Source organism: Pezoporus wallicus, unplaced genomic scaffold (genome assembly GCF_028554395.1).
Source record: "Pezoporus wallicus isolate ANWC-B61680 ecotype Strahan unplaced genomic scaffold, APGP_CSIRO_Pwel_v1 contig_6665, whole genome shotgun sequence".
In the NCBI taxonomy this organism is placed as follows: domain Eukaryota; kingdom Metazoa; phylum Chordata; class Aves; order Psittaciformes; family Psittacidae; genus Pezoporus; species Pezoporus wallicus.
The window spans coordinates 110916-134149 of NW_026636967.1; the positions used below are offsets into that span (position 1 = coordinate 110916).

At 39.8% G+C, this 23234-nt stretch overlaps 1 protein-coding gene across 5 annotated transcripts in view; it reads left to right on the plus strand.

The window, feature by feature from the left end:
* Nucleotides 1–23234, plus strand: part of MTA1 (metastasis associated 1) — an 81648-nt gene that overhangs the window by 24393 nt on the left and 34021 nt on the right. For all 5 annotated transcript variants that reach the window (XM_057402397.1, XM_057402400.1, XM_057402399.1 and 2 more), the window contains exons 4-10: nucleotides 2084–2210; nucleotides 2376–2439; nucleotides 7713–7830; nucleotides 9423–9525; nucleotides 12965–13064; nucleotides 14486–14674; nucleotides 15741–15815. In XM_057402397.1, coding sequence (XP_057258380.1) covers nucleotides 2084–2210; nucleotides 2376–2439; nucleotides 7713–7830; nucleotides 9423–9525; nucleotides 12965–13064; nucleotides 14486–14674; nucleotides 15741–15815 — 776 coding nt within the window. The remainder of the gene's footprint in view (nucleotides 1–2083; nucleotides 2211–2375; nucleotides 2440–7712; nucleotides 7831–9422; nucleotides 9526–12964; nucleotides 13065–14485; nucleotides 14675–15740; nucleotides 15816–23234) is intronic.

The window sequence follows — 23234 nt, forward strand, 5'->3', positions numbered from 1 at the left end:
ACGCGTGCTTCCCACCTTCCTTATTTTATTACAAAAGCTGGGCACATAAATAAAACACTAGTTGGAAGACAAGCCTAACTGAAGGGATGCAGTTCCCAAGATTAGCTTGGTTGTGCTGGGTGGTTTCATTTTGCTTAGAGATTTGATTGGCACAAAGTGGTTGCTATATCTATTTTTTCTTTAAATGTAATTAAAAAAAAAACCTTTAGGTTATTAGATATACTGAAGATATTAAGTATTTTAGGTTGCTCCTAATGGTATTTTTCCTGCATTACACAGTGCACTACTCCCATTATCCAAAACTGTTGTAAGTGCAGGAGTGAATGCCTTTTCATTTGTGTATCCTTCGGTTTTAAGGCAGGCTGCCTTGGAACTTAAACTGACTTGTTTGTGGATTACTGCTGGTATATTTATAGTGTAGGTCAGCAGCCACAATATTAATTTTCAACTAAAACAGAATCCACTTCAGTAAATAAATTGCAGAACCATGAAACCATGGCACAAATGTAAATTTGGTGTTCTAGTTCCTAGGAAAATATTAAAATGTAAGTGCATACTGCTGTATGCTTAACAGCTCATGTGGTATAAGAGCTATTGTATGTTGCAGTCGGGTTTAATTATGCTACTATTTTTTTTCCTTCCTTTCTGGAGCAGCTTACCTGAGGGGCATATAAACCATGGGTCTTTTTTCAGGACAATAATACTGATAAACTGTGGGGAACCTGAAGGGTACATAATTTTATGTCACCCCCTTCAGTGTAATGGTGGCCTGTTTAAAACTGAGTGCAGTTTTAGTGTTTTATAAAATGGAGATCTCTCCTTTCTGTTTGCTTTATTTTAGGATAACCATGAGGATTATAGTTAACTAATCTTAAGGGTATATAAATCATAACTGTGCCTGACTGTGTTTCTGACTAGAAATGTTTCTTGGCAACAACTGTTGGATTAAGCTGCAGGCATAAGTCTGCTCTTTGAGAGTACTCCTGCCGTAAAATTAGAGTTTTACGATTCATGCATGAGACTTTACAGCTCATTCTATTACAATCTGGGAAACTTTTCTGTTTCTTTCAGTGGTTTCAGAAAATACAGTAACTGCCTTAATTTCTTAGGGGAGGAGAAAGCTTGGTGTTCTCTTTTGAAGTCCTTCATCGTGAAGTGGCTTTGCATGTTTTTTCTGGGGGGTGGGGGATTGGCATTTTTTTGAGGGGAGTATTTTGTCTTTTACAGCTTTGTCTTACATAATGGAGAGGATACTTGCTAATGAACACAAAATATAGTAACAATTTATTTCTTACAAGAAAAGTGCCTCGAGATATTTTGGATTACTTGTGTATTGGTGTGGATGTGATTTCATATATTTACTTATGGCATTCGTTTAAAAACTGATTGGATGGAGCTTGGATAGCTCAAAGCCAGACACGGTGGATTGTGACGCCAGAATAAAGCAAGCTTTTGAAATGTAGCAGCCCGGCATTCAAATGTTTGTGGTATGGTAGGGTAGAGTGGCTTGGAAGACTGGCCTTATGCATTTGGTCTTGTGCTGGGATCTCTTGGCTGTGGTTGGGGTAAAGAGAATAAAATATGCTAAATAAATAACCTTTTCAGGGGGCATTCCCTGCAAAAGCTGTTGAAGTCAGGATGGAAGAGTCTGTGATATTCTAAAAGAGGAGTAGGGTGTAAACTGATGCTTGACAGAGAGGAAAGACACGGCCTCAGTAGCTGTGTGTTAGCTTCTTCCTGATGAATCTGTCAGAGCAGTGATGGGATCTCCAAGAGCAGCTCTCCTCGGAGCTTGTCTGTTGGTAGCAGATAGAGTAGTATGTGACTTTCAGCTTGGTGTGCCAGTATGACCTGTGTGTACCTGGAATGCTTTGATCCCAATACAGTTCTTCACAGGCATCTTTAAAGGATTTATACTAATTATCTAATTATTCACTTGGCTGAAATGTGGATTCAGATGAAGTTAGATTTAATCTAATTAATGTGAACTATGTAGCAAAGGTTTTGGAGCAACTCATCTTGTTTGGCTCAGAATAGATACTTGTGCTGTTCTTGATGATCAATTTTGTCTCTTTGTAACTAGGAGAAATGGAAGAAGAGATGGAAAATCCAGAAATGGTTGATTTACCAGAGAAACAGAAGCATCAGCTACGACATCGTGAGTTGTTTCTCTCACGACAGCTGGAATCTCTGCCAGCCACACACATTAGGTAATGACTACTTTCTTCTAGTGCATTATTATTACTATGATTGTTATTATTAAAGTATTCTTCAGTGTAAGATTAACTTATGTTTACAACTTCAGTAATATCATCTTGTGAATCACATGAGCATTTAAGATGTTTTTTCATTAAATGTGTTTCTCTGTTTTTTAGAGGCAAATGCAGCGTTACTCTGTTAAATGAGACAGAGTCCCTTAAATCATATCTGGAACGCGAGGTATGGACTGTTTTCTGAATTGTCAACCTTGAACAGTTTATTCTGGCACAATCTAGGATTGGTGGCTTTTTGCAGGTTTTCTAAAAGAAGGTGGTTGTTTTATTTCTAAGCGTACTGGGCATTGACAGTGGGAAGCTTTAGACTTCCTTCATTCTGATATAGAACTCTGGATCTAGAGGCCAGACCTGTTGTTTACATCCTTGTAACTTCAGGCCACCTGTCCTTCTGTAAAGAGAGCCTTACTTGCTCCTCAGCCTCAGAATTCAAACCTGAAGCCTAATGCCCAAGATGAGACAGGGTGGGTGATGCAGAAACTGAATACATATGCAAACATTAGATTTGCATTTGAAAACATTAAAATGTTATACAAGAGCAGAAATCTTGTAATTAAAAACAGTAGGGTAACAGTCATCACCAGCCTTTAAGAAACAAGGAGAAAACGGATCATTTTTTTTGCAAGGAACATACTGTAGTTTCTGTCTCATAGTTGGCCTTTCTTTTAAAATCACTTTTTAGCTTTCTTTAGTATTTACTTAAGTATAAGATTAATTAAATCTGATATTCTGGTTTAAGAGAATTTTAAACAAAGCACAGAGATTAAATAGTCAGGTTTCTCTTTGGAATGTGAAACCAGAAACATCTCAAGTCTGTTCCGGGCTGCCAAATGGCAGTGCATCAAACAAGGGACATTGCATTCAGAAATGTTTGTAACCAACTAGCAGCCCAGGATGTACCACGTTGAATGAAAAGGTTAAACTGAAACTATTTTTGATTTGCTAGTATCCAACTTTTAAGTAGTGTTTATTCTCAATTGCTCCCAACACATTTTTATTACCGCTAATTTACAGGTAGGTACCTTGAGATGGAGAAGGGAGCTGGCTTCCTCTAATCATGCAACTGCTTGGTTGCATATGTAGGAATAGAAAGAGATTTCTCTTTTTCATCCTTTTGAACACTCAAAATGCAAGATGAGTGATGCAGGTTATTTTTAAAACTGAGCAGGCACTTAGATATTTCACAGAATGAGAGAGTTCCCTGAATGTGTCCTGTCACTTAACATGGTATTTTGCTGTGGTGCAAACTAACTTGGACAGATGGTAAAGAAATTGAAAGCTCAGGAACACAAATGTGCTTGGGTAGAGGGTGAAGGGATTAAGAAAGAGATAGTTGTTGTCTGGTGAATTCCTAGCCCTGAATGGTATTGTTATGAACTGTTTCTTTCCACTGTCCCTGTTCTTAATCCATTCTTTGCTTCCAAAATGTTTCAGGGTTTGTTTTGTTCTGTTGTTGGTTTGTTGTTTTTTTTTTTGGGGGGGTGGGGTTTGTTTTTTTTTGGTTTTTTGTTTGTCTGTTTTTTATTTTTTAACATGGCTTTTGTCAATAAAGCCTATGTAGTTTTAGGGAATTTATTGTTTGATTTCTTATATGTTATGACCACTAAAAGTAGGTTTTCAGCCCGAGGCTGTCTGCCTCAGAGGAGGTTAAACATGTAGATGGAAAATTTTAAGGAGATAGTAAGCATAGCAAAATTACATTTGTGTTATCTGTTTTCCTCCTTCCACCCTTTCTCTGTCATTTTCCTCAGGAAGATTGCTCCATTATATTTGGAGAGCAGGATGAAGGGGACCAGCAAAGATATTTTTATTGTGCCTGGCAAAATAGGGTTTGTAGCAGGAGTGAGGAATGGGAAGAAAAAGAGAAAAAGCAACTGGAAAACCTGAACTTCCTGTAGATACTGAATTCCCATGGAGATCAAGAGAAGGGCATAGCCAGTTATGGCAAAAGCATTTGATTTCTCTATTCTGCAGGAAACTATATGTACCATCAGTTTTACTGCTCTGCTCAGATATATCCAGAGGCTTGTGTGAATTTTGCTTGCTGGGCGCATGTCTGACATTTCCATTCCCTTTGGTATCCCCCCTAAAAATAAAGTGCTCTCTAGTTAAAATACATTTCCCCCCTCACCCACACTGACTTAATGAAAATAAGTTTGCAAGCTGTTATGAAATAACCATTATTTCTGTACTGTACTTTGAGCCTGTTTTCTTTCTCTGGTTCTTCTGCAGTTTCTTTGTGGCTTTGGTTTTTGGCTATAGCTTAGGTGGCCTAGGGGTTTGGGTAGGGAAGCTCTGAGATTGTGTGTCTAACACTTTGGAGAACTGGAAAGTCATGGTTTAATTTTAACTCTTGGCAGGTCACTTTAATCTTTCCAAACATGTTGGGTGTTGTCTGGGATCTGAAATTAAAAGAGAGAAGTCTTTTTCTTCACTGTTGCAAACTCAGCATACGCAGTTTTGACAGCTGAAATGAACATGGAGGATTTTGAAGACCCATGTTATTTTGTCGTGAACATCCCACTTCTCGTGAAACCCTTCTGAAAAATTGTTCTTATTGCATAGTGGTGATTGGGAGTTCACATGTGCAAGAGTATGCGAGGACCTGCTTTGTTCCTTAAATTATAGTTTGCATTGGCACTAAACTGACATTTAATAATGTTTTCAGAAATCCCACTTGTTGTGTGACCTGAATTTCATGCTTTTATGGAAGAAGATGGCACTGGGATTGCATTCCATCTGGGGATTACAGCCTGTTCTTGTATTCACGTTTAGCCCTTGAACTTCAATCTTTCCTCAGTTGAGGAGGCTCTGGTTGGGGAGAATTGCTGGGAGGCTTTTATTTTTTTCATAGGACATGCTTAGTTCGAGACAAAACTGGGCAAAGTACAAGAATATGACCTGAGACTGGTAGAGAAAGATGGAGTTTATTTTGTAGAGAAAATTCGTAGTGATAATCAATAAAAAAGAAGCAATAGGGCATCTCGCAGTCAAATACCATGGGAGAAAACCCCTCCACAATGAATGACTTTCCCCGGCAGAGAAAGACTTAACTTAATTGGCCTTTCTTGGGGCCCACTGTGTTGTTTATACTACAGTGTTTGGTTTGCATATTTGCTGGGCAGCGTGCCTGAAACACATTAATGTTGCACTGCATATACTTTGTCCTAGAGTTGGGTATTTTAATGCTGAATAAATAAAAGGCTGTATTTATAACCTGGAGCCTTGTGAGACAGAAGCTTTACCTACATTTTGTTTATGCAACGATACATTCTGAAAATATTGTAATATCTTGAACTTTGTATATGACAGGGAGCAGGAGACCTAGATTTCTTGACACAGCCATAATATACTTTTCATATACTCTGAAATGCCTTTCTGTCTGTAAGTAGATTTGACCCTGGTGTCTGTTGGGAGGAGGAGTCAGAAATGCCATTTAGGATGCAACTGAATCCCACCTCCTCAAACCCAACCACAGACAACCCTTCCAATTGACTTGGCTGGGTGCTGGAACAGCATTTTGCCAACATCAATCCTGTTAATCGTGACATAACTTGAGATTGTTCTTGCCCTTGGGATTCATGTTTTCATGGTGGAGAAGTGACATGTTTTTTGCTGGAGGAGACTATTAGTTCCTGTCTTGTCTCTTGTGCTGTGCTGCATAGGTGATAGTTTACATGCAGTAGCTTTCTTAGGTAGCAAAGCAGGTTTGGCGTGCTTGCTTGGCTCTTTTTTGGCTTTTTCTCCTCCCTTCCAAACATGGTGATCTCTGCCCAGAAAAATTGATGATTTTTATTAAAATTGGAGCAGAAAACAAGAGTTACCAGGTTTAACACGGTAACTGTAACATGCTGTAAGTGGATGCTGGATGCATGTAAAGAAAACATGAGAAACCTTACTGCTGTGATACCAGTCTTGGTTTAATGTGTGTAATGTGCAGGGCTTGGGAACAGAACCAGTATGTACCTTAGAAGCCCTAGCCTGCAGAATTTTTGCCATGTTCCTGGGAAACTCACAGTGATTCTTCCTTTTTCGGGCTTTGTATAACAGATTGGGAGACTCTTTTTCCCTTGCCACCTCTTCATGAAGATGAACAGGGCTTGAAACTGATACTGGTTTTGTCCTCATTTTTGTTGCATGCGGTTGATACATACTAAATATAGGGAAAGGGAAAATGAGGTGAGCATGAAATGAGATGTGTTTAAACAGGGTGCCTGCTATTGACACAGAAATATGGGGAAAAGGAAGATGAGCCAGAAACCTGATCTGTGAAAAATGGTGCAACATACAACCCAGTGTTTCTCTTCAGAAACACTTTTGTGATTATAGTGTTGCTGTGGACAGAGGTTATGAAAGGTCTTTTATTTCATGACCTATCAGAGCTCTCTTCTTGCGCCATATCCCTGCTATACGTTCATGGGGCATACATGGTCTCCAGTGTGTCATTCCATAGCTACAGTTTAGTACTTATCCATGCAGAAAAGTTAAATTACTTGTACTGTGCACTTTTAAGTACTTAAAGTTGTGGCTGTTTTCTTTCTTCACCCTGGCAGGACATTTCTTGTTCTGGTATGAATTTTTGCTTAAATTTTACGCACCCAGGTAACAGAGGCCAAGCAGCTTTTTTGGCTTTTTTTCTCTGTTTAAACAAAAGCAGCAAATTAATGTATTGCCACCTGCAGCTGATTACTGCTGCTGCCAAATCTTCTATCCTCCCAGTAATAAGCTGAAGGAGACATGCTGATTTAAGCTTAGATGGAAGTGGACAAGAAGTTAGTCAACAGTGCATCTCTGTGACATGGAAGGGCAAGTACATTCTGGTCTAGCTTAGCAGGAGTGTAGCGAGCAGATGGATGGTAGAGTTTGATCCCCTCAGTTTATCACTTGTGAGACCACTTCTGGAGTGCTGTGTCCAGCTTTGGGCATTCCAGCATGAGAGAGATACTGACATACTGGAGCAAGTCCAGTAAAGGCCACAGAGATTGTCTGGGGCTTTGTGTCTATGGAGTGTTTCATTGGTAACACTCTGAAGTTATGCTTTAATTTGTATCAGTATTTTTCTGCAGATAAGTCACTAGCATCTCATACTGCTATTTCAGTATATGAGAAAGTGCAATTTTGTGTTCTGAAACAGCTGGTATTACTAAAAATTATCTCTGGCCTTTCTGAGCCTCATTTGTGCAAGAGGAGCTTTGTTCAGCTTCAAAGACTTATATTAAGGAAATGGCTGGTTTTGAGGGAGCACTGTTACACTTAGAAAGTGGCAGCATTTAATGTGGGGTTTTAAAACCAGTGGTTCATTTATTGTTTCTTCACCCAGTTTTAAAATCTGTATAAGGTAATCAAACTTAAAATGTAAAAGCTTTCTAGTATGTATACAAAGCTGAAAGTAAAAAGCTAATAACACTGTTTATTTGTTTTCTCTTGTTTTATTTTTAGGATTTCTTCTTTTATTCACTAGTATATGATCCTCAACAAAAGACCCTACTCGCTGATAAAGGAGAGATCCGAGTTGGAAACAGATACCAGGCAGATATAACAGACTTACTAAAAGAGGGTAATTTCCATAATTTATTTCAATTGTTCAATGTTGAATGTGGCCACTTTTATGTGTGCAGCCTACAGAGGTGTGGGAGATGGAGGTTTCCACTGCCAGGTCATGCATACAGCGACAGCCTGGGTTGTTGGTAACTGAAGCTGTTGCCCACTAAACACAATTAATTATGTCTCAAACCAGTCTTTAAGTGGCATTTGTCCAAATCATAGAAATTGCTGAAACAAATTGAATTAATTGGCTCTCTTAGAGCTTGTACTCTTTTATTAAGAGATTTCAGAATTTCCATGGGAAACACAAATTTCCATTGCAACTATAAAGCCTTTTGTGTTTTTAGTCAAGGCTCACTTCCCTGTAAGAGCCCCTCCTAAATTACTGCCAGTTAAATGCTGTCTCCCCTCATCAATTTGCCCGTTACTGCTGGATGCCTTTCCTCAGAACCCTCTCTCCCCATCCCTAGTGTTGGCTGCCAGCCTAGACTTCTCACCTGAAAAACAGGCAGGAGGAAGAATTTGCTGGCCTGAATGTGTTCTGAGACCTCCACCTGCTCCCACTGTGTCCCTGAGCAGTAAGACCACGAGGACCCTGGCCCAAGGAAGAGGGAGTAGTAGTAGTAGTAACTGATACTAATTACCAGATAGCAACTAACTTCAGATTTGTCATTGCACTACCCTACAGATCCAAAAGTGGGTGAAGAAACTGAGAGGAATGGGGAATATTGGTGTCGAATGGCTCCTTTCTGAGCCCCATGTAACGCATGGGGAAAGGTCTGTTGGGATGCCTCTCCTAAGAGAGCAGGAGTTGTGGCCCATGTTGGAAAGATATTCTCCTGGCTGTGTGGGAAGAGATGTGAAAGCAGTGAGATGCTTCTGTCTTTGCTAGGAGCTTTGCTGATACTGTTAGGCTCATGTTAGAACAGGCAAACAGATTGGTCAGGACTTTTGTTTGTCTATGAAACTGGTATTTATTCAGCAGCTGAGCAAGCCTCCTAAATGAGGATGAACTAACTTGAAAGGCATTTTCTTCCCTCAGCAGTCCAACAGTCTTCAGAGAAGGATAATCTCCAGATGTTTTAAAAGGATCAGAAAAAATACAAATAAAAAAATCTCAATAGCTCCTGTATTTTTCCAAGGTGTTTTGGTTTGTGTAGAGTCAGCAATACAAAAGCAAGAGTCTGGTGCCATGATTTCCCCCTTAGCAGCTGATGCAAATTGAAACCCAGCTACTCTTTGCCTGCTCAGAGTAGCTGGAATGATGTCCTGGAGCTGCTGCAAGATAAGGGAGAAAGAGTAGCTGAGCGAAGGGGCAGAAGAGGGACTGCCTAGTCAGGAGAAGGATGTATGCTGTTTCCTATTGCATGCATCCTTTAAACCAGTGCTTGAAAATCTGATTGTCTGATGCAGATGAGGTGTGTGGCTGTGCCTGTCAAACTGAAATTGTCATGGCAAATAAATGAATTAAATTTTTACAGTAGCTGGTAAAGCAGAGTAACTGAAATGGGTTAGCAGTTAAATTATTGTGAGATAAAAAAATCTAGAAGGTAGTTCTATTTTAAAGCAGTCATACCAAGCATTTCTGGTTTGCTTTTCAACCAGGTGAGGATGATGGAAGAGATCAGTCAAAACTTGAAACAAAAGTTTGGGAAGCCTTTAATCCTCTAGTAGACAAGCAGATAGACCAGTTCCTGGTGGTAGCACGGTAAGAGCATTTTAACTCTACTTTCGATAAGTAAATGTTAATAACTCTTTCAAGCACTTTTTATGTTCTTTATGCTTTATTAGTATACATGCTGGTTTCAGTTGCTTTATTCACTTGCTCCATTTTTAAATGATGGACATTTACATGCCGTCTTGGGAATTGCATGGCTACTCAGATTTACAACTTAATCACTTTCATAAAAGAATAGCAAATGGCATGTAAAAACTTTCCTGTACTTGATGAGGTTTTTTCAAATACTTCAGCCAGCATGCGGAAGGTTTAGTGAATTAGGTTCTTAACAGTTTATTACTCTGTCCATTTTCTTCCTTTTTCAAATCTACTGACATTTTAACATCTAGTAATAGTTTGCTAAGAAGTCTGGTAAAGTGTTTTTGATGGAGCATGGATGCTTTCTAATGCTTAGATTCCAATAGCTAGGCACAATAAAGTAAAAAAAAAAAAACAACCCTGCAAATCTGTACAGATGGTGAAGTGTGTGCTTTCATTTAAGCCCAATGCAATTTCTATTGATCAACTTTTCCTTTTAAAAATGTTCTTGAGCTTTTTCATTGGTATGCATTTATATGAACAGAAGCCAGTACTAAATTTTTGGCTCTTCTAAAAATTGGTGACTGAATAATTTGGGGAGGGGAGAAAAAAAAAACAAAAACACTCCAAATTCTGTCTTGTAGGTAAGTTTGTAGGACTGCATGAGAGGAAAGCGTTGTGTGTAGACAGATAGTTGGACCTTTTTGCTGGCTATAGTAAGTTGAGCAAGTTATTGGATATGGTTAGGAAAGGGATGTGTGAAGTTACAAGCTGCTAGTAGTATCTTGTTTGATATTCTTAATGATTTTGTTCATTGGCTGTTCTGTGTGATAGACGTGGACTCTGACTTGCAGGGCTACCTTACTTCAGCCAAGGCCTTTAGCCCTGGAGGAGGGTTAAACCTGTATTTCAGATACTCTGTTAAATAGGGCCCTAGTTCTGTCTACCTTTTGGTTCTTAGTTTTTCCCTTGTTGAGTTACCATGCTTTTGAAATTTCTCCTGAACTTCCCCAAGCGTGACATTGCTGTGCCTGGTGTGGGGTAAGTCGATGGGATACTTGCCAGAGAGGCAGTGCTAGAGCTTGTGTGTAACAGTCTGCCTGACAGAGCCCTCCAGTTCTGGTTGAAGCTTCTAGATGATGCAATGAGGGTATGTTTGTATCAAATAGCAGTACATGTGTTCAACGTGCTGAACGGTACAAGCTCGGGGAAATACTGAGAAAAAATAAAGAATTGATGTAAATGAAGGACCTTGTGAAATGCAGTGTTTTAGGATGAAAAGTGTGTGTATACTCAGACCTACACACCCGCAGCGATTCTTCTATGTACCTTGAAGGTAAAGGTTGCCATTATGATGAACTTTGGCCAAAATTTAAAAAAAAAACAAACCACAACAATAAATGGTTAATCTGCATTGCAGGACTTAAAACCCTTTGTGTGGCTGCTTGGGCCCTGTGTGAGAGCCCATTAAGAGGGAGCCAAGAGTGAAACTAGGCTGGTAAAATTAAAATTCAGCTACAGTCCATATTGAAGAAAATCTCACAGTGCAGAATCCATTAATATATTTTTGTCATTGGTTAAGTATGGGCTTTTTGTTGTGTAGACTCTTTAAAGGTTCATAAAGTTCATAGTGTTCTGGCTGCGCTAAGGAAACACCATAGAATTTAGGCTCTTGGAAGTTTTACTGTGCTGCTTACATGATATATTGCTGTTTCCCTTGACCTGTGTCAACAGTAAAGTCAAACTGGTTGAACTAAATGATTTATCTGGAACAGATTAATTCTACTTGATTGGATGGGTGTAGGAAAGTGGATGAAAATGGCGAGAGGATCATCTCCGTGAGTAGTGTGGAACAAAGGAGTGATGGGGAGAGCTGGAATATCTGAGGAAAGGGTATTCCTGCTTCTTAAGGGACCCTTCTCGACAAGGCTGTGGCTTCACAGTTGCTTCTGATCAAGTGTAATACAGCGCACCACCAAAATGCTAAGATCTTTGTTTTCTGGGTTAATATGAAGCAGGATTGATTCAAATTGCCACTGAGCCACACAGTGCTCTGGTGTTGGTGTGAAGACCCAGCAGGAAGTGAGAGAATAGAAGTGCCTGGTGGATGGGGGTTTTTGAATGGGTTGGTTTAGAGTGACTGTAGAGCTGCTTTGTGATGGGGGGTTCCACTGTGTGTAGGCTTTAGTGGTGAGGCTGCTTTTAGTGGTTCTTTCTGGCTGTTGCCTGCTGCCCACTGGGTTTGCTGATGCAGCCACTTGAAGATGCGTGGTATAATGAGGATCACTAAGGAAATCAGTATAAAAATTGCTTCTACCCAGAATCAGCAAAGTGGTCCGGTTTATGATAAGATGCCAGTGACACACACAAAAAGTACCAGTTCAGCTAAAGTTGGGGCTGGAGAAGTTGTGAAACAGGATGGGGATGGTGACTGGGAGACCAGGGAGAGGGCGAAGTGTGAATCTCCACAGAAACCTTGAGTAGGGAGTCTGCTTTCTATTTTGGCCAAACTTAAGTATTTGATGACAACTACTGCTTAAGCATTTACCTTTCCTGCTCTTGTGCTGCTCAGAGCTAGTTTGTTTCTCTGTGTGCGCAACTAATTTGAGGAAGTGATACAAGTGGAGAAGAAAACCGAACCCACCTGTTTCTTGCTGTAGTTGCTCAGAGGAATTCAGCTCCAGTTTACTGTGCAGGAGCATGAATGTTTCACCCATGTGGTGTAGCAAGCGGTGAAGAGAGTAGGAATTGCTGGAACTGATTTTCCTGTTGAAGATTTCTCCAACTTAATTTCTTTAGGAATAAGCTGAGAAGCATCATGGGATTGACCTCAGATGCAGGAACGGCTTGCATCAGGAAGTATTTGAGAATTGTTGTGTTCTCATACAGGCTATATAATATATATTATTACATATTAAGTTGTAAAATAAAGATTATTTTTAACTTTACGTAAACTTTCAGGAAAAAGCTTGTGTTACTGCATTTTTTCTGTCTGGTATTGGCATCTCTCTCTACCTCTGGATAACACAGCACTATTCTTGCTCTTGGGGAAGAGACTTTGCCATTCATAAAGGTTGCTTGCACTTAGTTTCTGTTAAAGCTTAAGTCTGTTGAGAGATAAGGCATAAGAGAGTACTTCAGAACTCCCCCATTTGTGGTCTTTGAGTCTTTCACTGTTTCCCCTTCCTAAGCCTCTTTGGTCATATGAACCGAGTAAAGTGTTTGTAATAACAAACTACATCTGAAGAGAATGGTCACTGGCTCAGAACTACACCAAACCATGTAATCTTGTTAGTGAGAAATAGTCTGCTGATCTCAAAGAGTGTTGATAGTGTGTTTATATTTATGCTTGTTTTGCATTAAAGTTAATGCTCCATTAAATTTCTTTCAGGTCTGTTGGTACATTTGCCCGAGCGCTAGATTGCAGTAGTTCTGTCAGACAGCCGAGTTTGCACATGAGCGCTGCAGCAGCCTCCAGGGACATCACACTGGTAAGATCTTTTTTAAGAGGAATGTAAGTTTTTGAGAAATGCAAAATACTCACCTCAGCAATAACAGTTGGCAAAAAGAGGAGCAGATGGATTGTAATTGTGGCCTGCTGTGAAGCAGATCCTGTCTTTGTAAAGGAACCCTTTATTTACATATGAAGTAACTTTTTCTGGCCTTGTGCCTCCTATGATCCATCATGGATAATTTTTTGTTCTGTTAAAATGTTCTGGTGACATGCTTCAGAGCCCATCTCTTGCATGGGCTCAGTAGCTGTCCTAAGAAGCATGCAAATCTGCCTGCCTGCAATGTTATAATGCCAGAAGCCACTCTTCATCACTTCCCCAGCACCAGACTGTCACTGGCATCCTTGCGCAAGATAGTCTGGGGGAAGAGCTTGTGGTCAGATAAGAAATTTCAGTTGATACAGTTCTTCTCTTCAGTGAGCTGTATTTTAGTGTACATGAGATGTGGTGACATTGTTAATATTTTATAATCATAAATTATTCTGAGTACATACAGGAAAGGAAAAACTTGAACTTCTGTGCTAGTTTAATGAGAATTTGAATAAAATTTATGAAGTCTTCAGAGAACTGTTATCAAAGCCTCACCTCATAACTGGAGTTATGTGAAATCATATCTAGAATAAATTCTAGGATAGACCACTGCAGATCAATTATGCACGTGCATAAACTGGTATGATGAAAGGCAAATAACATTCTGGTTAAAGCTGCAGAAATCAGGAAATAAAGCCAAAATTTCATTTGCTAATACCAGTTCCTCCCTCGCAACATGTTCTCAGCCCTTGTAAATCACAAGTTGCAGACAGTCATAGCTCAGCCTTCTGAGGAGTAATTGCTCATGGGAGCAATTATTTTTTCCTAATCAGCTATGATGTGTGACTTGACTTGAATCTTCTGGGTGTTTCTGGCCATTGAAGAGACCTTATGCCTGTGCTGCTGCATTTAAATATTTTTTCTTATATGCAATTTTTGTGGATTATTTGACAATAACGTACTCTTGGACCTCTATCTTCATGTCACATGTATGGATGGTACCTAACAGGGCCTGCTCAGTCCTGGGATGAATGGGTCTCTATCCTGTGTATTTTCTTAAATACCCAGGATAGCGTATTTAATAATAATACATGCCTTAAGTGCTACAGTGGTGTTGCTGGTGAACAGCTAAGTAGGAGTTATTGATATGCCACAAAAACCGCACTGTTGTTAGTGAACATTAGACTTGTACCCTGACAATCACAGTGAGTCTAAGGTTGGAACAAGTTTTTATTGACTTTGCATTAGGTACCGAACACTGCACCCTCAAATCTTGGTGCAGAATTTTTGTTATTACTGTTTCACCATTGAGCATTTTCTCCCCTAGCTGCTTGACCTGACATTTATCTTTCTCTTTTACAACTGTGTAGTTCCATGCTATGGACACTTTGCACAAAAATGTCTATGACATTTCCAAGGCAATCTCTGCGCTTGTGCCACAAGGTGGGCCAGTCCTGTGCAGAGATGAGATGGAGGAGTGGTCTGCTTCAGAGGCAAACCTCTTTGAGGAAGCACTAGAAAAATATGGAAAAGATTTCACTGACATTCAGCAAGATTTTGTAAGTACCACGTGGTGACCTGTTCTGATCAGTGACAGAGCTGGTTTACAGCTTGTGTAAATTGTGTTGGTTTTCTTCATGTTGAAGAAGAGGGCTTTGAACTGGAGCATGTGTCATGCTATATACTGGGGAAAGGAAGACCTCATGCTGATGACAGCCTGTTGTGCAGTCAGAATTTCAAATCACAGATGATAGCTTTTCCTTTAGAGACATTAATTTAAAGTCATCTGCTCCACTACAGCTGAGGGAGGATTTAGGACAGTGTTGTGACAGCCTAGCTGCTACAGATTAATTTGTGTTTGAAGGAGAATAAGTATTGGGCCTTCTGAAACATGAAAATTTAGTCACTTAGTATAATGAGATTTCAGAAGGGGCCTTTTGGTATTTAAGAAGGGATCTTGGACATCCGAGGGAAGTGTCCTGTAGTTTGTCCAAAGCTCTGCCCTAGGTGCTCAGCATGCAGATTGAATGGAGCAAAGTAAAGAGAGCCAAGTTTCACTGTATTGCTGTTTGAGTCCTCTGGAACAAAACAAGTAGTTTTAGTGCTTCTTGTCCCATAGTCTAATCTTTTGGAAACAGCACAATACACTGGTCCTGAAATCCTCGTGCTTCTCACACAGAGAACAGAGCTGGCAGGGCACAATTCTGTTAATAGTTATTAACTTATTTTAATGGGCAAACTCCACAATTCTGATCTGTTTGGCCTCTATGATGGTGTTGCTGTGACTCTTGCTCGAGTCTTTGCTGCTCAGAGAGAGTCTGAGCCAGTGGGATTCCTTTCCCATTGTGCCTCTTGAATCGTTTACTGTGAAGCCAATGCAGCATGAAGATTTACCTGTAACCTGCTCTACTTCTACACTGAGAGAACTCTTTTGAAAGGGCGTTTAATTTAACATGGCTCCCATGTGCATCTAATGCCCTTACGAGATTCAGACTGTCTTTTTTTGTTAGGAGGGTTAGTAGTTGCAAGACTCTGATAGAAGCTGTCAAAGAAATCATGTGAATTTTCAGTGAGGCTGTGTGCCAGTTCCGTGCAATGACTGCTGCTTTTTCTTTATGTCCCTAGCTCCCATGGAAGTCCTTAACAAGCATAATAGAATATTACTATATGTGGAAAACTACAGACAGATACGTTCAGCAGGTAAGAGAGTCAGAATCACGTATTTCTTTCTAATGGGAGATGTTTTCCTTGCCTTTGAAACCAAACGTTGTTTCATTCTCCCTTTTGGGGTTCAGCTTTTTGAATAGGTGGTCTCTGTAATGATCTGATGCACTGAACAATCTCTTTTGTCACTAAATTCATCAGCCATTCTGTGGATGCAAACACGTAGCATTGACGTTTGTGCTTTCTTTCCATGTTTGCTTCCACTTTATTTGTTTGGAGCTTTCAAATGTCTATTTAGGAATTCAGCAGTTTGGGGAAAGGAATACAGTTAATTTCTGCCCATAGAGTTTGGGATCAGCATTAAATTCAGTTTTGACTTCTTAGGGGCTGGGCAGTGCTGTACAGCAGGCACCCATGCTAATTCTTCATCTCTGCCTGCCTGTCACTGATGCAGATGCACGGAGTCTTCCCCATGTAAGCACTGCGAGTAAAGTATTTGTCTGGGAAGCGTTGATAGCTCAAATTCCCGAACTCGTTATACTTGAGAATCAACTTTGACTAGTGTTTACAATCATTTTAATCTCTACTCGTTTAAATACGAAGGCTGCTTGATTCCTTAAAGAAATCACAATGCAAGCAGTATGCAAAATATTGCGGACTATTAGATGCTACTTATAATATTTAATAGGAAAATTAATTAAAAGAAGGGAGAAACTATAATGGATTTTTCAGTATAATTATTAGTTTTATGTTTAAGTATCTATTTGAAGTATTAGAAGAAACGGAGTTACAAAAAAGTCCAGCCTTAACTTGCTTCATTGGAAATTCAGTCTATGATAAAGAGAAGAAGCCTGAGGCATTGACCAGTATGCGGCATGTGCTATGTCTGGGCACCTTGGTTTGCAGTGTGATTTTCACCTTTTTCTTTGTGATCGGAACACTGTTTATGCTACAGACGCATCCTCTAGACAAATGAGAACTCTTTTTTGCATCAATTTTATGTTTTTTATTAACAGCATTCTCATTCCAGTATTTCCCCAAGTTCATTTGTTGGTATAAACTTTTGCTTCCAGTAAAAGAATAGGTGGTAAGACAGTGGGATGATGATGGAAGCTGGCATGGTGGGGAAAAATGTGTTGGAGAAATGAGGTCATGGTCTTTCCTTCGCCATCGAACTGTGTATTGTTGATATTGTGAGTGCTGCTATACTCTCTGACTACAGCTGTTTAGGAGATGTACACAGCTTGTTCTGCGATCAATATTTGCACTGTGAAGAATCCATTTATCTTCTAGCCTCTATCTTAGTCATAAAAATCCATCTAGCAACATGGTAGGTATCAGAAAAAGTGAGAACTTATGTGCTGGGAAGGCAAAACAACTGGAGAAACTGCCTTGATTAGGAAATGGTTAAATTCTTTTGCTATTTCCACTTTCTTGAACTTTCTTCTACATAGACAGAACTGGAGAGGGAATAGTTGCATGAAAGACTTCATTTGTTCTTGCAGCAATTAAAAAAACCAACAAACCCACAGTTTCTCTGTTGTTTTGTAATATTCCTATGTAGTGGGGTTTCTATCATGGTTGTACTGTATCGTACATGTTCTACCCAGTAGTGTTCCAGAGAGTGGGATTTGGGGAAAACTTCCATTTAGAGGCTCTACACGTAGGAGACAGTACGAGTGTAAGCCAAACAGGTAGAAATTGCAGTACAGAGATACCACATCAGTCAGGTCTGAGCCAGCTGAAGACCTCATCTCAAATTCTCAGCTTGTACAAGCAAATAATACTATTAAACATTTATGAAAAGCCTGGGAGACCTATCTATATATAACCACAAAGAAAGCATAGGAAGTTGTAGTTGAAATAATGGTGTATTACATTTATATTTTACTTCATGTGTGCAGAGTCTTTGTCAAAGCACATGCTTCACCATTTTTTCCATCTGTGTCTTCATAGTGCTTTGTCTGTGTAGATTCTTTCCTGACTCTAATACCACAAAATGATTCTGGGGCTAACAGCATTTTTGTATGTGAATATGCTAAGTAAGGATACGAAAAGTGTGTATCCCAAATTGTTTTGCTTTGAGTTGTCCTCCTTCTAGAAGGATGATTAAATTATATTCCAAGGCTATATGCTGTTGTCTTTAAAAAAAAATACTGGTAACTTGCTCATTCCTGTAGAATCCTTGGCTGAATTAACGTAAAAATGTCCATTTATACTGTTTCTCAGAGTTACACAACATAATAATGAAGTTCTTTGTCGTCAGCCAATTGCCACCTTTGATGAAAAACAGTTGAGAACTGCTTACATCCTTCTATATTTCCTTTGAGATTTTCTTGGACTGAGTAAGCATTGTCATAATCCTGAAGCAGAATTCATCCATTTCTTGCCATTGAGGAAGCTAAATTTTTAGTTTACTTCAACAGAAGACCCTTTTTTGGGATTGAACAATAAGGTATATGTATGTTGGTATACCTAAGATCAAAAGGCTTAATACAGCACTTCCTTGTCTTGTGAGTAAGGTACTGTGATTGAGCATTTTGGAGCTTGAACTTGGATCTCTTATTTAGTAATTTTTATTTGGCTTCAGCTATACCACATTTTTGAAGGTAACCGAAGGTAATTAGGAGTTCAGTCATATCAAGAGATATACTGACCCTCCAGGAACAGAACTGCTAGAAGGATTAATTCTACTGCAATGTCAATTCTCAATTTGTGGTCTGATGCAGGCTTGTGAATGTCTGTCCAAAGTGATCCCAAGAGCTGTCCTGTCAAAGGCACCCTTTCAGAGTTCTCTTGAAGAAAACAGGAGATGCATTCCAAATTCAGTATCCTGTGTCTCCTTTGAAAGCATCCTTTTCTTGAGATGGATATCCGGAAGCAGTTCACAAGAGTACATATTTCTGATTCAGAAATGTTTGAAGTGGCATCCACTGAGTAACTGCTGTTTGGTGACTTCCCTCAGAGATGTAAGAACTCTTTCAGAGTTGATGTGATGTTTGGATATGCCTACATTTTCATCCAAAGTAAAAGTTGAGTTCTTACATAGTTGTGAATTCCAGGGTGATTTTTGATTTCCCTCCCCTTCCTTGCCCCCCCCCAATCCTTAAATTATTCTGTTTTCATATCATGAGGGGAAGTTCTGAAAGCTGTTGAGATGCAGTTGAGAAGAGTGTGAGACATGGCAGTTAGTAGTGGCAGATGACTGAAATAGTCATACACTTTTAGGGAATTGAAGGCTTTATTTTACTTTTTGAATTTTTATTTGTGCTTGAGGGCCATCTAACTTGAGGGGAAAGATCAAATATCAATCTCTGCTGTGCTGTTTTTTTAATTGAAAAAGTCAATGAATAGACAATCAATTTTAAGGTATGTATAGTGTTGAGAAGATACTAGAGAAAGTGGAAGTGCCTTTGTATTTGGCTACATGAGGTAGGGAGCTTAAATAAAGGAGGGAGCTCTGGGTAAATCTTGATGAGGATAGAAAACTATTAAGGGAAGCAAGATCCCTTTGTACCTAGCCAAGAGCTGAGAATGACATCTTAATGTGCTAGCCTTCATAAAGTTCTGTGTGCTAGCAAAGTAGAAACAACATCAAAGAAATGGTTTTCCACATACATAGTGCATTTTATCCCCGTACACCTCCTACACTAACGCTGGAACTATGGCAGTTTTGGCAAGCAAGAGACAGAGACTGTAGGTACCACACATCAGTACTCAGATGTGTTGCTGGAGCACAAGCAGCTGGAAACACTTCTTTCAAATGCTCATGGACTAGCTAACTTTTCTGTCCCATTTCCCCTGCTCCCCAACAGCACTTGTATGTTCAGAGTTTTGGAAAAGCATAAACTGTGTGAAAGTTCTTCTCTAAATCCAGAAAATTAAATTAGTCTTCCCTATCATAAAGGCTTAATGTTTAAGAATGTTTGAGGTGTCCCTGTGCTATTTACCAGCCCAACTCTTGTGTTATAGACCTTGAAACATCCCTTACATTTCTGGGTTTCTTCTGTTATTACCTCTTTGTAAATGTCCACTCTTTCTAAAATGACCACAAACAAGCTTAGTGGGTAGAATGAAAGATATCAAATCTAGGGAGAGGTTATATAAAGGACAGATGTTTGTACTAACTTAAATGTACAGTGCTTAATATTTTAATCCCTTAGTCCCTGTGGGATAGAAAAGTTGGCAATATCTCCCTTTTATAGATGGGGAAAAATATGATGAGGTAAATAAGAGGGTATACTTAAGATATATAAATAACTCAAAGACAAAAGATTTCATTTAAGCCAAACTACTAGGGAAAAGTTGCAAATATTCAGCCTTTTTGTGGATGAGGACATTCATCACTGCATCAGACAGCATTAAGAATTTATAGTGTAAATATGCTTCAAGCACAAATCAATTAATAACTGGCCAAGAACCTAGCAAAGCACTTTCTCTGTGAAGGGATTATTCTGAAATTGTGCAGGGCTACATTTCAGGCACCTTTCTTTTGTACCTTCTAGTATCGGTCACTGTCAGAAAGTAGGAAACTCATCATATCTGGTCTATTGATTGCTCACAGCATTAGGTACTTAGTGCAGAACCTCTTCTTACCTAGTCCATTGTGGTACCTTCTAAAAACCTTAAATTTTCCTGGTATCCTAGTTTGTAATAAAGGCATATGCTGTATGTCATGCTCTGTGCCCATCCCCAGGCAGCTATAGGAGAGGAGGGTATTGCTAGGTCCAGGTGACTTATGGCAGTTGTTAGCTCAGACTTTGCACCATGATCTTCAATCACAAAGATCTGTGGTGTGAGGTTAACATTCATCACCAGTTTACTAAAATGTTGCTCAGTGCCCTAAATTAAGCATGTCTCCAAGGCAAATGACTTTACATTGTGGATAGAATATTTCAGCTGCTGATAATACTTTGTGCTTGCATAAAGCTTTGGCATTCATAGATTTCCAAAACTGCCATGACATAATGAGTCTAGATAGTCCCCTTGGGAGCTTTTGTCAAGCAAATGGCAGCTTCCCCCACTGCCCAATCTAGAAATCTAGTGGAAGATACTCAAGCAGTTTTGTACCAGTGGAAGTTCCTTGAATTTCCTGCTTAGGTCTCAAGGAGATAGAGTTGTTATACAAGTTTAATCAAGCAGTATTTTAAGCTGTTTACCGGTATCTGATGTTTATCAGTATCTGATATACTGGGCTGCATCAAAAACAGTGAGACTAGCAGGTTGTAAGAAGTGATCCTGCCCCTCTACTTTGCTCTTGTGAGACGCCACTTGGAGTACTGTGTGTGGTTCTGGTGTCCTCAAAATAAGGACATGGAGCTGTTGGAATAAGTCCAGAGGAGGTCCATGAGGATGACCAGGGGACTGGAGCACCTCTCGTATGAAAGCAGGCTGAGAAAGTTGGGGCTGTTCAGCCTGGAGAAGAGAAACTGTGTGGAGACCTCCCAACAGCCTTCCAGTATCTAAAGGGGGACTGCAAGGATGCTGGAGAGAGACTCTTCATCAGGGACTGCAGTGATAGAACAAGGGCTAATGAATTCAGACTTAAAACAGGAAAAGTTCAGGTTAGATATAAGGAAGAAGTTCTTTACTGTGAGGGTGGTGAGGCTCTGGCACAGGTTGCCCAAAGAAGTGATAAATGCTCCATCCCTGGCAGTGTTCAAGGCCAGGTTGGACAGAGCCTTGTGCTACATGGTCTAGGGTGAGGTGTCCCAGTCTGTGGCAGAAGGATGGAAGTAGATGATCTTAAGGTCCTTAAGGCTAACTATTGTATGATTCTATGTTGGACTTTGTTGTAATTCCTGAGGAGATAATGAGTTCTGTAACTGTTCATCAATTGATGTAACTGCCGTGGTAATCTGTGCCTGGGGAAAGACTACCTGTTTTCCAGTTCAGGCTGTAGGTGGAACAGCCTCCAGTTCTTGAGCTGAAAGGCATCTGAGCATGCATTTTGTTGAAGGGTGACTTTTGAGTGGTGCCTCTCTGCAAAGTTGGGGAGGAATGCTGATGCTATTTGGAAAGCTACTGTCATAGCACTTTTTGAGGCCCATCATTGGATGCTTTGGATTGTCACATAGACTTTGGTAGGGTGGTTTAAAAATACTCGAATTTGTGGTTTGTATTCAAAGGGATAACTTTTTTAGTTTCATTGCCAGTTTCCAGGAAAACCTGTATTATTGCTTCTTCTAGTCTATAGGATTCATCAAGGATCTGGAAAACTTGCCTTCACCAGCAGAAAGAAGTCAGCTTTTGAATGCAGCACTGTGAAGGTGTACCCATAGTATCAGGATAGCTTTCAGACATTCTGCTTTCTCAGCCCTTGTTCTCTTCTCTGAAAACTTCATTCTTTGATTTCTAAGATAGGTTGACTTTTATTTGCAGAAGGAAAGAGGGGAATTCTTAACGAGTCTAGGGAGCTTTGGTGAGAAACTGTCAGACTGTCAAATGGAAAATCCTTGCTTGAGCCTGTCCTTCTGATCAGAGCAAGCTTTATGCTTATGGAAAATCCTTGCTTGAGCCTGTCCTTCTGATCAGAGCAAGCTTTATGCTTATGGGAAACTTTTTTTTCTTCTGTGCGTTCATTGTGACCCGGTAAAAACGTTTGTCCATCCCTCAGTGACACATTCTTCAGTCTTACTACATTTTTCTGATGCATACTGTTTCTATGAAGATACTGAATTCAGCTTTCAGTTATTTTCCTACACTGTGCCTTTAGGCTGCTGCATAGGAAATGCTAAATTAACCTGTTTGTCTGTGATATCGCCATGCTGCTGGTTTGTCTGGAAAACGTTGTGGGTTTATGCAGGCCGGTGTTACCAGCATGGCTGTTGAAGAGCATGGCCTGAGCAGGAGATCAGACTAGAGGCCTCCAGAGATTCACCTTAAATTAATTTAGGTTACGTAATAAAGGGAAAACTCGAGAATGTCTCTCTGTTTAAATGGTGTGAAGGTTTGAGCTATAAAACAGATTCTTACCAGTTATGAAAGCTTATGCTAGTTGCACACCTCTGACATGTTCTTGTTGACTATCAGCAAGTTCACAGCTGTAGCTAAATGAAAGAAAGGAGCACAGCTATTCTGGGGGAATTTTTTCCATACATCCCATTGAAAAGATCCTCTGATCCATTACTACAGAAATGTGAACAGAAGTTAATGGATGGTTTTACTGAAGTAAGGCCACATAAAGAGACAAATGGTGTGTGCTGTGTCCCCGTGCTCTGAAACTCTCCTTCTTATATGCATTCATAACACGTCTGTGTTAATGTTTCTTAATGTCCTGGCAGTGGTGGTTTTCATTAGGGGCCTTATTAACTTTTAAAGAAAATCTCCTGAGTCACTTGGTCTTCAGAAGTGAGGACTGTCAACAAAAGAGTCTTCCTTGAAATGGTTCAGCTGTTGAGTAGATGTGATGGAGAGGGTACATAAAGGTACCTATTGTTGTCCAGTTGGTGAATG